This window comes from Lutjanus erythropterus, chromosome 19 (assembly GCF_056507025.1).
Source record: "Lutjanus erythropterus isolate fLutEry1 chromosome 19, fLutEry1.hap2, whole genome shotgun sequence".
Classification (NCBI taxonomy): Eukaryota; Metazoa; Chordata; class Actinopteri; order Lutjaniformes; family Lutjanidae; genus Lutjanus; species Lutjanus erythropterus.
In genome coordinates, this window is record NC_139335.1 from 23956131 (window position 1) to 23970528 (window position 14398).

At 40.8% G+C, this 14398-nt stretch overlaps 2 protein-coding genes across 4 annotated transcripts in view; one reads left to right on the top strand and one right to left on the bottom strand.

Moving 5' to 3' along the window:
* Nucleotides 1–1183, bottom strand: part of usp7 (ubiquitin specific peptidase 7 (herpes virus-associated)) — a 35973-nt gene extending 34790 nt beyond the window's left edge. For all 3 annotated transcript variants that reach the window (XM_084745277.1, XM_084745276.1, XM_084745274.1), the window contains exon 1: nt 190–1183. In XM_084745277.1, the coding sequence (XP_084601403.1) occupies nt 190–289 (100 nt within the window). In that variant the 5' untranslated portion in view covers nt 290–1183. The remainder of the gene's footprint in view (nt 1–189) is intronic.
* A 2907-nt stretch (nt 1184–4090) lies between these two features.
* On the top strand, nt 4091–12656 carry hapstr1a (HUWE1 associated protein modifying stress responses a). Its single transcript, XM_084743949.1, has 5 exons — nt 4091–4521; nt 5625–5705; nt 7054–7121; nt 7507–7717; nt 10580–12656. The coding sequence occupies exons 1-5, from the start codon at nt 4326–4328 to the stop codon at nt 10894–10896; spliced, it is 873 nt and encodes a 290-aa protein (XP_084600075.1). The 5' UTR covers nt 4091–4325; the 3' UTR covers nt 10897–12656.
* The last annotated feature ends 1742 nt before the right edge of the window (nt 12657–14398 follow it).

A 14398-nucleotide genomic window follows, 5' to 3' on the forward strand; every position in this document is an offset into this window, starting at 1 on the left:
ATGCTGCAACGGACGCACAATCAGCAAAAATGCAGCCGGCTATCCTAGCTAGCTTCGGGCCTTCGTGTTTACTGTAAAGTTGAGCTCAGCTTGCACAAATAAAACTTTATGCATTTCTCGTGCAGCTGTATGATCGTGGCAAAAAATGTTACGAAGTGTTTGTTCACCCTTCCCGGGACCATTACTCACCTTCCATCTCCATGTCCTCTGGCTCGCTGAGCTGCTGCTCGCCGGCTTTCTGCTGCTGCTGCTGTTGCTGCTGCTGCGTGTGGTGATGGTGGTGGTTCATGTTGGCAGCTGTTGTTGTTGTGATGCGGGGCTCCCTGTTATCTCTGTTAGCCTCGACCTTGTCCGGGGTCGGCTCGGCGGGGAACCGGGTTTTGGACTGCTGGTGAGGTGTGGTAGGATGCGGAGGTGGGGTGGACAGGTCGAGCCTCGGCGGCCGGGCCTGCTCTGTTGCGACCTCGGCCTTGTCCGCTGTCAGCGCCGGGGAGTGAGGAGGGGAGGTCGGCGGGGGAGCGGGTAGAGAAACGCGGACGTATTTGCTCGCTATTCGCCCAATCTCGGCGCCTTTGGTGGGTGCGAGTCGCGGGGGGTGGGATGGATGCACCGGGGCTCCGAGGGGAGGCCCGCTGAAATGAGCTAAATCAATCCGGCGTTACCCCGGGAAATATGGGGTAATAAGACAACGCACAGCACGATCTGCACCTTGAGGAACAAATACCCTGATTATAGCTAGCGGTAAGCTACCTGACACTAGGCAGCCAACTGCTGATATAGGTACAACAACAATGAAAACAAAGGCTCATTTGATATAGACAGACATTCAACAACTTTGCCTGCGATACCCCCAGTCCGTGTGCTCCTCCGATTGTCCCTCGTCTGGGGGAGAGCGGAGGAAAAAGCTATCCATTCAAAGCAGTTTCCACTACGGAATAGTACTAATGTTGATTTGGAAGTTCGCAGAGACGAGAGTTGCCACGGGCCGACATAAACCTAACCGCCCCTAACACGACAAACGACAAAACGCGGCACCTCGTTGCATTTCTAGCCAACCTCTTGTTTCTTATGAGGAATGTGCCCGGTCATACAACGTTAGCCTGCGCTGTGTGGCTCTCAACCAACCGCTCCTCTCCCGTGGTTTGTGATGTGTTGAGTCTGAGGTAAATCTCAAAATGGCGGTCGCGCTCTTCTCTGAAATGTCACATCCGCATGGAGATCCAAACACTGGCCCATCCCCGGCCAGGTTCACATGCATGTTAAATGATAGGGATCATACGTGTGCATCTGATACAGGGCAAATAAAATGTAAGTGCTAACAATCATTAGATGAATAGCAGTGCCGGGCTAGGGATACTGGTGGCTGCATATTGCATAGGGGCCCCAATCAGTGCTGTACAATGACTGGACCAGGAATTTAATGATGTATTATTGTTGTCTTTAGGTGATTGTATTATTGTATCTTTTTTTTTTTACGATGTAAAATTATTTTTTTTAAATATTATCTTATGTATATGGAAGTTTCTCAGCAAAACATCAAATACAATATTTTTAAAAAGTGAAAAATCATTTAGTGTGGAAACAACAAGTACTGAAATAAGTAAATGTGCAACCTTTACTCAGTTAATTCCAGTTCCAAAAACCTCATACTTTTTTGTCCAGTAATTGACACATCAATAAAACTTCACTTTTTACTGAGAATGGTTGTAGTTATGTCAGCAAATTAAAAAAAAATGTATGAAAAACATATGAATGCATGTCTTGTATGAGCAGCATACTGCCTGCGGCACATATCATACCATTAAATGAAAAAAATCAAAAACAAAAACACGGTATCCATTAAGAGGGACAAAATGCATGCAGGACAGTTTTTATTTTTATTTTTATTTATTTTTTCACCTTAATGCAATGCTTTAACATTGTGCTACAGCATTTCATCAGGCTACTCTCCACTGTACTGTCTTAGGGGACCTGCACCTTTGCCTGCTTTGTGGTAGCTATTATAATTATTTTTTGATCGTATTTTATTCTATTTAATTTATATTTTTACTTGTATTTCATTGCTCATTTATTTGATCACATTTAGATGCACATTTTGCAAGCATATCAGTTTTATTGTCAAAATTCTGTTACATTATTTAAATATTATTCAACCGCCAGTAAAAGTACGGATGTTACTTAGAGTATTGGTCACTCTTTAACCGTTGGTGTTAAATGCCTCACCAATAGCAACCATTCAATCTAAAGGAGTTTCTGTTTCTCTAAATCTTAAATCTAAATTATGGCTAATATTATGGCTTTTATTGGCCCCCTTTCCGGTCGGATATTGGCTATAAAAATGCAGATGAAAGGTTTGGAAATATAATTTTGAAAGTAGTTATGTTGATTACGTATCGTGCATATTAAAGAGTGAAATTACAGAGTACAAGTGCCCCCAAAAAATGACTTCATGACAGTAATCTAAGTAATTGCAATTCGTTACTTTAATCTGTGCATATAATGTAAATTATTATTCTTTAAAAAAAAAAAAAAATTGCGCAAAAGTTTCCAATGGTCGGCTTGCACAAAGTGATGTTTTCCCTGCTGTCTCTACGGGGTCTCTCTTGCTGAAAAATATTGAAAAACTCAGGGTTTAATTACGAGGTAATTGCATAAATACGTCAAACATTGGATTTACAAAATTATAGGAAAGCTACTAATTTAGATCAGGCGCATTAAACATTTCTTAATTATATATTCACCAAAAAATGGCGTTCAAACGTAATAAACTGGGCGCAGTGTCACTGTATTGTGGATAAATTTCAAGTTTCTCTTGTTTTATTGTTTAGGTACACCGCCACATTTAAAGACCCTACCATGTGTAGCAATCATTAAATAAATAACATAAAAACACACATGAACTGTAGGCGAACGAATATTATTTGCTTCAATAACTTCACTTTATTCACTCGTTACTTACCAACTCTTGAATATTAACATTGTGTTGGACAGCCTAAGTCGAATTATCCTTTTAACAGGGTAGTGCTCATACCAACACTTGGCTGGTCCATATGTGCAGTGCTGAAACTAGACCGTCCGCGGCAACAGACAAGCTTTCAGATTTTGAATAAATGGCACCATCCAGTGGAGAAAAAAAAAAAAAAAAAACATTACTACACTTGGACTTGGCCTGAGACACCGTCGCAGTTGCGCTTTTTGACTGACTCACACTCATCTCATTTCATTTTATGTCTCCCAGCGTTAAAGTCTATTTTCATGGGCAAATAAGCCCATACAAGTTATTTAAGGACTGTAGAGCGTCTCAAGAGTGTTGCCTAGTGTTTAGAAATTTGTATAATTACTACAGTCTTTCCCTAGGTTATAGATTAGAGAGGTTGATAGATAAACTCACAGAAGACTATATTGATGAAGTACTTTTCAAAAGACGTTCTATTCTATTCTATTCTATTCTATTCTATTCTATTCAATTCTCCTTTTCAATAAATCACCTGTACTATATAGCGTTATTATTATTACTTTATTAACTTATTACTTATTACTATTGTTGCTTATTTTTCATTTCTTCTACTTTCTCTAGATATGTTGTATTTTATGTATTACACATATTCAAGAATATTTTTTACATATTTCGTATTTGTATATTTTAGCGTTTTTTTATTTGTATTGTAGAATGTACAAATTTTAATATACTTTCAACATACTTAATTCCTCTATGCTTATATATTTTTCTTGAATGTAAGCGTCTTTAACGACAGAAATTTCAATAAAGAATTTGTGATTATATATTATATTATATTATATTATATTATATTATATTATATTATATTATATTATATTATATTATATTATATTATATCTAATTTCCGAATGTGTATTATTATTAATATTATTATTACAGAAATGTTTATGACAAAAGCTGCTCTCTCTTGCAAGCTTCAGTAATGGGGAATTTTCACTGAGGTTCTTTTGTGTCAATGCTATGACGGAAATGTCTGGAAGCCAATGAAATTCTGAGAAAACATCTCAAGCCCACCCTGCAGTGGTCCTTTCACCAATAACCGAGAACATCTAGTGTTATGGGCGGGATGAAGCGCATAACACGGTAGTCTGCGTTGTATATATCCCGACGTCGGCAACTAGGAAAAATAGTTGGCTAAGCTTAGGCTCACAGATGGTGGTAACGGGGAGCGACGTTATATTGTAGTGCGAAATAGTTAAAAGCTAACAGTATTCATGAATTTGTTCACATATTTCTTCACATAGTATCCAGATATTAACATTTTAACACATTAAAAGCGCATTTTCTTCGAGTTTTGGTGCATTAAATGGAGGAGAAGAAGGAAGACGGAGACTCGGAGATACAGGAACACGGACCCGAGCACTGGTTCTCAAAATGGGAGCGGCAGTGTTTGGCCGAAGCGGAGCAAAGGGAGCCGAGCGAGGAGGAGGCCGACAATGACCAGGATAAACTGTGGCATCTCTTCCAGAACTCTGCCACTGCTGTGGCACAGCTATACAAAGGTTCAAACAAGCGCCTTTCTCTTTGCTTGTTAGTCTAACGATACTTACATTGCCAGTATACCTCTGGCTCGTTGGTTAGCAACCTGGCTACTCACCGAGCGTTACTGTGGACTATCGTTAGCTTCAGTATAGATGGAATGCTAACTAGCTTGCTAGCAAACTCGCTGGCCATTACTGGGTAACGCGTACAGCTGATTTTGCAATGCTAAATTTAGCTAGCTTGTGTTAGCCAGTGACAAAAATTAGTTATGAATACGAATCCGATATAACACATATGTTCTATTGTTAAACAACCGTAGCTAACTTGACGGGCATAATCAACATGGCTGTAAATAACTTAAATCCTTTGTCAGTTCGCTAGCTTGTTGACACCAAGTTAGACAGCAGCGGATAGCTAACGTAACGTTAGCCAGGCTAGTTACAAAATGGCGATGGTAACAACAATCGTAGCTACGCGACATTCCCAGATGACAGTCTCTTGTATGCTGTCAGTGTAACCATCTGTTATACCGGACGCGGTTAGCTGTTAAATGTGCTGTGCAGATGTAAAGTTAACTTTACAGAAGTATTAGCTTGTATTTAAACGCCCAATTTGCTGCTGAGTGAGCAGTTTGTTTAGCAACGCGCAGCCAGCGTTATAATCACAAAATGGCGAGGATAGTATTGGTTCGCTGTGGAAATATTGGTTTGTCTACAATCTGCTATTGCTGTGGTGTTCCCAGGCACAATAAATTTCTGTCCAAGTCGACCGATCTCAACTTGTGAAGTCTGTCCATGTTTGGCATGTATGTTTGACATGGCTTCGCAACTTTACTGCTGAGAGGGCAGTTAAGTTGGTGTGTCGGTGCTTTCTTTCTTAACAAGCTGCTGCCAAGCTGGCCATCTAGCGCTGGCTGACAGTTATTTTTATGCCAACCCTGTTCATGCAATTGTAGATGCAAGACAAAATGGCGAATGAAAATTATCTTCACTCCAACCCTGTAATCACCAAGCTGTTGTGTGTCTCTCACGTTTTGTTGTCCTTTTGGTTACATTAATCAAGGGTGTCTGCATTTGAATGTCATGTACAGAGGCTATACATATTTCCCCTTTTCCTCCCACAGACAGAGTATGCCATCAGCAGGGCCTGTCTTTGTGGGTGCCATTTCAGAACTCTGCTACAGCAGTTACCAACCTCTACAAAGGTATCACACCATATCCCTCTTCTGTCCAACCTTGTGCTTTTGAGTGTGATTTTATTGATCTTCCAACCACTACAGCTACAGTTGTTTTTGTCCTCCAGGCCGTTAAAGTGATAGTTCACCGATGTAAGGATGGGTGAAGATCTCAAGTTCACAAAACACTCCCGGAGTTTCAGCAGAAAACGGCGCTGCATCCAAATCCAGTACAGTTGAAGTGAACATTGACCAGTTTTAAAATATAACAAAAGAACACAAAAAACCCACAAAATGTCTCCATACTGCTCATGTGGTGTAATCCTAGTGTCTGTAAGCCACAACATTAAAATTTGACCCAAAAAGACGCCATTTACACCATGTTTTTAGCCTGAATGTCAACTGTAGCCTCTCAGACTGGATCTGCGTTCACAAGCTCTCGCCCAAGCGGCACGGCTGCTGCAAAGAAATTATGTTTCTCTTCTATGTCGAAGTCCTTGGACATTTTCTTCTTTGTTGAAAGTTTGCAAAGTCAACTGTGCATGTAATAAGACACTATTTCTGAGCAGATCTCTTTCTGTTGTCTGAGTCACTTTCAGGTAGCATGTAAACACAGATGTGAAGGTATCACGAGATCTTGAGTAAGAGCTTGTGTACCTGCTTCAGGTGTGTGCACGCAGATCCAGTCTGAGAGGCTACAGTTGACAATTTTGGCTAAAATTTTAATGGCATGGCTTATGGGCACTTGGATTACACCACATGAGCAGTATGGAGTGTTATTTTTGTGTGTGTGTTCTTTTTTTTACATTTTAAAACCAGTCACTATTCACTTCAATTGTACTGGATTTGGCTGCAACACTGTTTTCTGCTGAAGGTCCAGGAGTGTTGTGTGAGCTGGAGATCTTCACCCATCCTCACATCAGTACAGGGGTGAATAGGTATTGAGTAAAATTTCATTTTTGTATGAACTATCTCTTTAATACAGACTATAACTGGCAGTCATCACACTTGTAAATGAAGACATGTTTTTATTGATATGCTCATCCAGCAAGTGGTAAACACACCTGGTCATTATCATTCTTATCAACTTCATATTTATCAGTCTGTCACAGGGTTTGAAGGTTTTTTAATAATTATGAAAGACATGCTCATTGAGAGGTTAAAAAACAAAACAGACTGCATTTTAAAAGTTGTTTCTAACAATGTTAAGAATTCGGCAGAGAAAAGAGGCGGTTTGTTCTAGTGACAACAAGCTTTTACTGGACTTGAATCTTCATTCTGCAGTCTACCTCACAAAAAAGTGCTACATTTGCACGGCTGTGGAATACACGATATTGAATGTTGATTATTATTTTTATGATGTCTTCTGCCACCACAGAGAGTGTGGAGGCCCACCAGAGAAGCTTTGATCGGGGCATCCAGATAGGCCACCAACGCCGTAATAAGGTGGGTGTTTTTCCTGTTTTACCTTCTCTCAGGGACTGTCTTTGTCAATTTGTGATACTAGAACTCCTTGTTATGTCTTGTTATGGAACAAGGGTCACAACAGGGGTGGGGGTGAAATTGAGTCTTAGATGCATCATGATTCTCTCTTAAAAGATTATGAATCTGCACAAAAGTATAATCAAAACATTTGATACACCAAGCTGCGTCGATAATTGTTTTAGTAATCGTATCATAGCCTTCTGAATTGGAAGTGAATTGAATCATGAGATGCCAAGAGGTTCCCACGCTGATCATTCAAAAGGAATGTAGAAGGGCAGAAATGTGTATTGATAAAAATTAAACTGAGACTAATTGATGGGTGAATTACTCTTGTTTTGGATTGCAGGACATGTTGGCCTGGGTGAAAAAGCGTCGGAGAACCATCCGTAGAGAGGATCTTATCAGCTTTCTTTGCGGCAAAGCACCACCACACAGGACTAGCAGGGCCAACCCCCGGTTGACCATGGTGGCCCCCAGCCGGGCTAATTCACCAGCTGAGACTGGCTCATCGGTTGAAGCGGACCTGCAGCCCTTCAGGGAGGCCATAGCACTGCATGGTGAGGATACTACATTGCAAACCTGACTCACAACGTATACACCAGTGGTCATTCTAGCCACCTAATCAGAAACTTGATTTACGACCCAAGAGGCAGCTACATTTTTAGATAGTAAATCAGTGTACTGATGTTCTTTCAAGCCAGTATAGAAGACCACTGATGTTGCATATCTGTTGTTGTGTGTGGGTATGCTCACACACACAGCTTCTTCAAAGTGTGGGTGGGACGTACTGATTCCACAAATGTAATAATATAATTTTTTAGTGATGTACTGTAGAATGATTGTGAGATAAGGTATTTCATATTAAGGAAATATATTAAGATGTTCTCTCTTACTAATATACAGGTTGTCACCTGAATTGGAACATATTGTTGTAGTTCAAGCAATGAATGTTTGTGTGTGTGTGAGTGAGAGAACACGCCTTGTCCTTTAGCCAATGTACTCTGCCACATGTGGCCTAGAGATAAGGAGATGTTGTGCACGGGTGTGTAGGTACTGGCCAATGGTGAAAGAGGGCCTCATTTTGTTAACCCCGCCTGTGTGTTTGTGTGTTCATTAAACCAAAAGCCAAGTTTTTCTTTTTTCTTTTTTTAAAATATGCAGATGCAGCTATTTCTAGTTATAATTCAATATCATTATAGTGTTGTGGTATTTCTGTTGTGCTGTCAGTGCAACTAAATATTCAGAACTTTATTGGGAGGTCCCCAAATTTAAGGGAGCCATTTTAGGGTGTAGCTGAAGTTAGGGTGGATGATGTTAGGTATTTGGTGGTTTAGGTTACAGAGGCAGAAGTTCAGTCTGTGTCAGGAAGTTTCAATGTGTCTCCTTTCTCAGTTAGCAGATATCTTTAGCATTTCACCTCTGGTGTTGAAATCTTACTGCAGCCCTCATTATGTTGAGTTATGTTCAAGTTTTGTCATCACGTGATGATCTGTGCATTTATGAGATGGCTGCTTCACATGCTGTTTTGTGGAAATCATCCTAATAATGACATTCTGAAGAAGCTTGAACCTGACTCCTGTTTTCTCAAATCTCAAGTGGAGACCGAAACAGACACTGAAATAACAGCTGTGTCTGTGATTCTGACAAATGATGAAGTCCTGTCAAAGAGCTGTTTACGTGCTGTGTCCTTCCCTATCGCAAGAGAACGTCTTAGCTTGCTACACATTTTTATTTGCCCCTAAATGGTTATATCCAGTTAAAGATGGTAAAAAAAAAGTGCCATTTTCCATCTCTTAAGTAGGTCTGAGATGAATACTGGGAGGCTATTATCACTGACATGGTAAAGCAACACTAATGCAAACATCCTTTCTGGAAAGATGCGCATACCATGTTTCCACCCCAGTGTGTCCACTTTAGAGGTCTGCAAGCTTGTCGAGACCTGATTGGCCCTGACACACTGAGTCTACCAGGGCCAGGAGCGTGCTTTTTTTTCTATCTTTTTTTTTTTTTTTTTTTTTTAAATAGCCCTGAGTGATTGGACTCGGGGTCATTTAGCTTCTCATCTTTAATTGTTCCCATGTTATATAGACTACAGGCAGAACACACTATATGACATATTTTTCTATTGATTATGCATTTTATTCATATGCAGTACATGCAATTTATTCATGAGCACTGTGCAATTTATTCATGAGCATTATGCAGAGCATCAGGGAGAAGTTGGAGCGAAAAAAGTCCACAAAAGTTTCTAATGCTTTGGGAAAGCTGTACTTCTGAAGATTTTTGATTACCATTATAAACAATTAGGGTCATTTACAGTGTTAAAAGATATAGGTGTAGATTTGAATTTACGTATGCTGATGGATTGTACAGCTTGGCAATGTTCTATACTACATGCCACCAAAAGTGGCTGGATTTTTGGCCCCATCGTAGAGATGTACCAATACCATTTTGCCCTTTCAGATACCTGAACTTACCTGAATTCACTAATACCAAGCACTGATCTGATGTCATTTTGTTGCATTGTTTTTTTCAAATCTCAGAGTTCAATACACTTGGTAAAGAATCTGTTATGTTTTCTCCACAACCCAAAAATAGTTCCTTCCTATCCAGTTCACAGTTACAAAAGAAAAACAACTAAAAAATAGTCACCTCCAGGATTTATTGTGGATCCCCACAAAAACAAACAAAATCAGGAAATAAAGATTGAAATAACAGCATCAGTGACGGATATTGCACAATATATACACCAGGTACTCATGGTACCAACAGTCAGTCAGTTAACTTAGTCAGCTAGGTTTGCTGTGTCAGCCTTAAGACACTGACAACTCCTGGAAATGTAATACACAACCCATATTCCTCCTCCTGACACAGACTCCAAGAAATTCTCTTTACTATGTGCTGACTACAATAATTTGGACTTTGCAACACAATCTGATGCCAAGGAAAAGCTGGTGTTTCTTTCCTCTGGTGTACAAGATGCTGCTGGGAGGTAGCCGGGTCCTCTTTTGGGGCTAATACATTACGTTGTGTCAGATCTGTACATACTTGTAAATATATTATGTCACATTTTAGGCAGTATCAGAGGCTTTTTCCAACATTGGTATCGAAGCTATTGAACAGTTGTCATTTGGGGCCATACAAGATGTTGAGTTTTGGATTGATGTGTCCCTTATGTGCTTGTTTGTAATTCACTGTTGGTCCACTCAAAAGACTGCACATCTGTATCACCACAGGTAGTTTACTGCATAACAAAGTCAGTAAATGGTGGTGCAGCTTATACTTAGTCACTGTTGTATTTTTTTAATCGGATTATGAAGCTATGAAGTATCTTGCTCATCTGTCTTATTTCTCCATCCATTGATGCCCTTAGTCTGTTGCTAATTTCTCCTCTGTCCTGTCTCTTCCTCCTTCTACAGGTCTGAGTGGAGCCATGGCAAGTATCAGTGTGCGCTCTGGTGCTCCAGGGTCTCCCACACATGTGAGCGGGAGCAGCAGTAATGGAAGCGGTGCTGGTGGAGGCGGTTCTTCTGGCTCTGGGCCGGTGTGCCGCAGCAGGCGTAATGGGCTCCAAGACGTCGACCTGAACACTTTCATCTCAGAGGAGATGGCACTGCATCTGGACTCTACAGGCTCCGCCTCCACCGGAGGGGGGGGGGCCAGGAAACGAAACTCCACCCAGTGCAGTGATGTCATCACAGACTCCCCTACACACAAACGCAACAGGATGATCTGATCTGCTGCCTGCTTATGTGTGTGCAGGAGTGGGTGGGAAAGCCCTCAAAGCCAAGGCGAGGAGAGGGGGATGGATGGGCTTATGTGGGACAAATGCGCAGATGGACAGACAGACGTTTGGATGCCTAGCTGTGCAAAAGAACCTGGGCTGAAAATGAAAACGGGGACTGAAGGTCTCAGTTCGATCTATTCAGATGTTGAATGAATTCTGTTCTTTGTCTCCTTTCCCTACACTATTACCACAAATCATACGCTCTGCAATCAGAACACTTGATGAGTGTGTGTGTGGGTGAGTGGGAGGTCTGGACGACATCATGCACTCCTCAGACATCACCGCTGTGGAAAGGAGACAATGACAGAAGCCACCAACTCATCCTGGGACAAGGACAGTTCTCAGAGGGGTGAAAATGCACTGTGCTGCTTGACTCGTAAAAGCCACTTGATCCTTGACACATTTGTGCCCTTCCCTCCCTTAACCTCACTCATCCTCACCCACCACCTTAATAAGGAAGTGAGGGCCATGATCAAATCGTCTCACTCAGTGACTCCAAGTTGCTCGCCAAATGTTGGACCCGACTCAGTCAGAGACTCACCTCTGCGTCCAACACCCACCACCTGTTCTTCTGTTACTTCATCATTATAGCTCTCAGTTGATGGCGCTTGTCAGTGGTGGAGCTGAATTGCCCAGTAGGAGCACATCTGTGGCCCCATCCTGCCTCATCTGCTGCTTGTAATCAGTTACATGTGTCTGGCGACCAGTTTGATGACATGTAACTGCCAATAGCAGGCCACTGATGTTTGGATATTTAGACTTTATTCTCTGCTAACTACTTTGCTTCAACAGTGGCTCGATTTTGTTCAGCCAGTCGCCCCTTTTGTTTTTAGTACTTCAACCACCAGTGTTAAAATTCTAGGTTTGTCGCCACTGTTCGCAGCAGTGATAGCCAAGTTAATTTTGTGTTCTTTCTCTGTTCCTTTTTTGTGTATACAGCTTCTCAGACAGCCTGTTTGCAGACTGCTGTCCCCCCCATACCTTAGTCTTATTACAAAAGCAGCTGCTGTTTTATGTGATCTTGTGATTATTCTGATGAGTTGCAATAAGGATTTTTGCACTTAGCTTTCACCTCTAACTCATGCAAACAAATCGGCTCTTCCATTGTATCCCAGTTGTAGCCTTGTCCAACCCTAAACAGACCTGCTTGTGGTCGGTCCACACTTAACTCACTGGTTGGTGCTTAGAAAAATTGGAATGACTAGAAACTGAGCTCTCACACACACCTCTGTTTCCAGCAACTCTTCAAAAGTGTTTGATCAAGTTGTGGAGCATTACTGCATATGGGCTAGACTCCTTCCCCGTATGACAAATGACTTAACTTATCGGAAGATAATCGGTGCTGTAAAGAAAGCATAAATCACAGAAATGTTCTCACAAAGGTAGCGTTTCTCAACAGACCCAACGAACATGCCAGCCAGCGCTCACAAGGCACTGGATAATTTGGCCAGAGTCGGATTGGGTTTTGGGACACTGTCTGCTTTTTGTTTAAGGGGTGTGTGCATTAATATGAAGTGGATGGATTTGATTTTACTTGGTACAGGATGATGCAACACAGGGCTTGTTTCATTCTTTAGACGGTCGTTGCCTTCCATCCTTCTGAAAGGGAGTTGAGAAGGAGACACTGATACCACGAGTCAGAAATGTTAAGTAATGTGTACTGTACTGATTTTTGGCTTATTTTAGGGTCTTATTGAAAGATTATTGGAGTTAAATCAAAGCTTGTTTGTGGGTGTAACAAGCTCAATTGTTGGAATATGCTCTCATTTAGCATAGGAAGCTAACAAAGTGTAAATGAAAAATTAAAATTTTCAGTTGTCTAGTTATTATATTATATATTATAATTATAAATATTTCCAGTGATGCCCTGCCATAGTAGTGATACAGTAAGTCATGAGTGAGGTGGCTGGGGTGTAACCCCCCACTCAACTTTACCTGTAATAATATCCGCCGTGGCTGACTTGTGGGATGTCAGTGTTTCCTTCTCTTTATCCACATTTTGTTGACTCGTTCACTCCCCTTCCTCTTTTTGACCTGCAAAGTGGGGTTTCTTTTGTTGTATAAAGCATGCCAGTTTTTAACTTCTGTTACATTTTGGTCACAGATTTCATTTTTTGCATTATGGGTTGGCTTTTATATTCATACATGATTTACCGGCTCATCAGTGAAAAGAAAAGAACCAGGCTTAGATTTGTTGATTCTGTCAAAATTAATTCTGTGTTTAGGAGTTTGTTCTTGCATTCAAGTGAAACCACTGAATTAGACTGAAAATGAAAACCTCTTCTTGGGAAAGGGATATTTGATTTGCTGACATAGAGCCTCTGATTACTGTGAAGAATACCAACAAGTAATTCATTGTGAGGCCGTGTCAGTCAATATCTTATCATTAAAAAAAAGAGAAAATAATGTCTTGTTAGTTATGTAACATAGGAAGGATCCATATTTCTTGAATAGGAACTCTCAAAGTCACACTTAGGGTCTGTCATTGTTTAAACTCTGGTGCTCATGGTGGAAAATGGTGTTCGGGGCCAACAGAGAATAGGAGATGGAGTGAATCTTGAGGACTGAACTGATGGCCTGTCCACATGCTCCTCGTTAAATCAGAGGAATGCATTTAGAATATTTTAGTTGTTGTTCTGTCTCCAGACACTTTACTCACTGTTTTGTGTTCAAAACTTCACACTGGCATTGGTAGTGTTAATGGCTAAAACCAAATGCGTTTAGTTACAGATAAGCAGTTCTAACCTCGCTGTGCTGCTGTTGCCTGACAACATGTCAGTTTAAAGGGAAGATGTGAAGTGTGTGCTGACAGGAAAAATTAACTAAAATTCAGACGATCAAAGGAGAGCTTTGTTTTCCCCCAAAGGCTCGACTAACAAGTTGGCTACGAGCAGGATTGTGCCATTTTTCCAATCCCACTGTTCAACCTGCAGCGTTGACTCCCCCCATTGATTAGCCTGGTTGTAATAGAGGGAGCACTTTGTGTTTTTCTTTTCTTCCCCTGAGCCAGTCACCGGCCTTCATCCACATTGTCTCAAAAGGCTGACTCATGCCACATGTCTCTGGAGCCAACACTATTATCAGCTGTTTCTTGATACTTATTTGTTTAAAAAGTAATCAATGGCTAATCTATATACTTAACAATTAATTGTTGGTATGATATATGTGGTTCACATTGTAAAAGAAATAAAACCATTGAGTTGCAATTGGATGGACTATGTTTCATTAAAAAAAAAGAAAATGGAGATTTTGTTTTATTTGGCTGCTTTGTAACATTGGATTTGCTTAATATTTAATTTATAAGGGTTACTTATTAGGATGTCATACACATGCATCTTGACTTGCAGCTCTTGAATTCTTGGAAAAGTAGGGCAAGTTAAATTTGCTCAAGTGATCAGTTAACAGTAAGCGAACAACAAAGCAAACTTTTCCAGTCTAAATAAGGAATCTA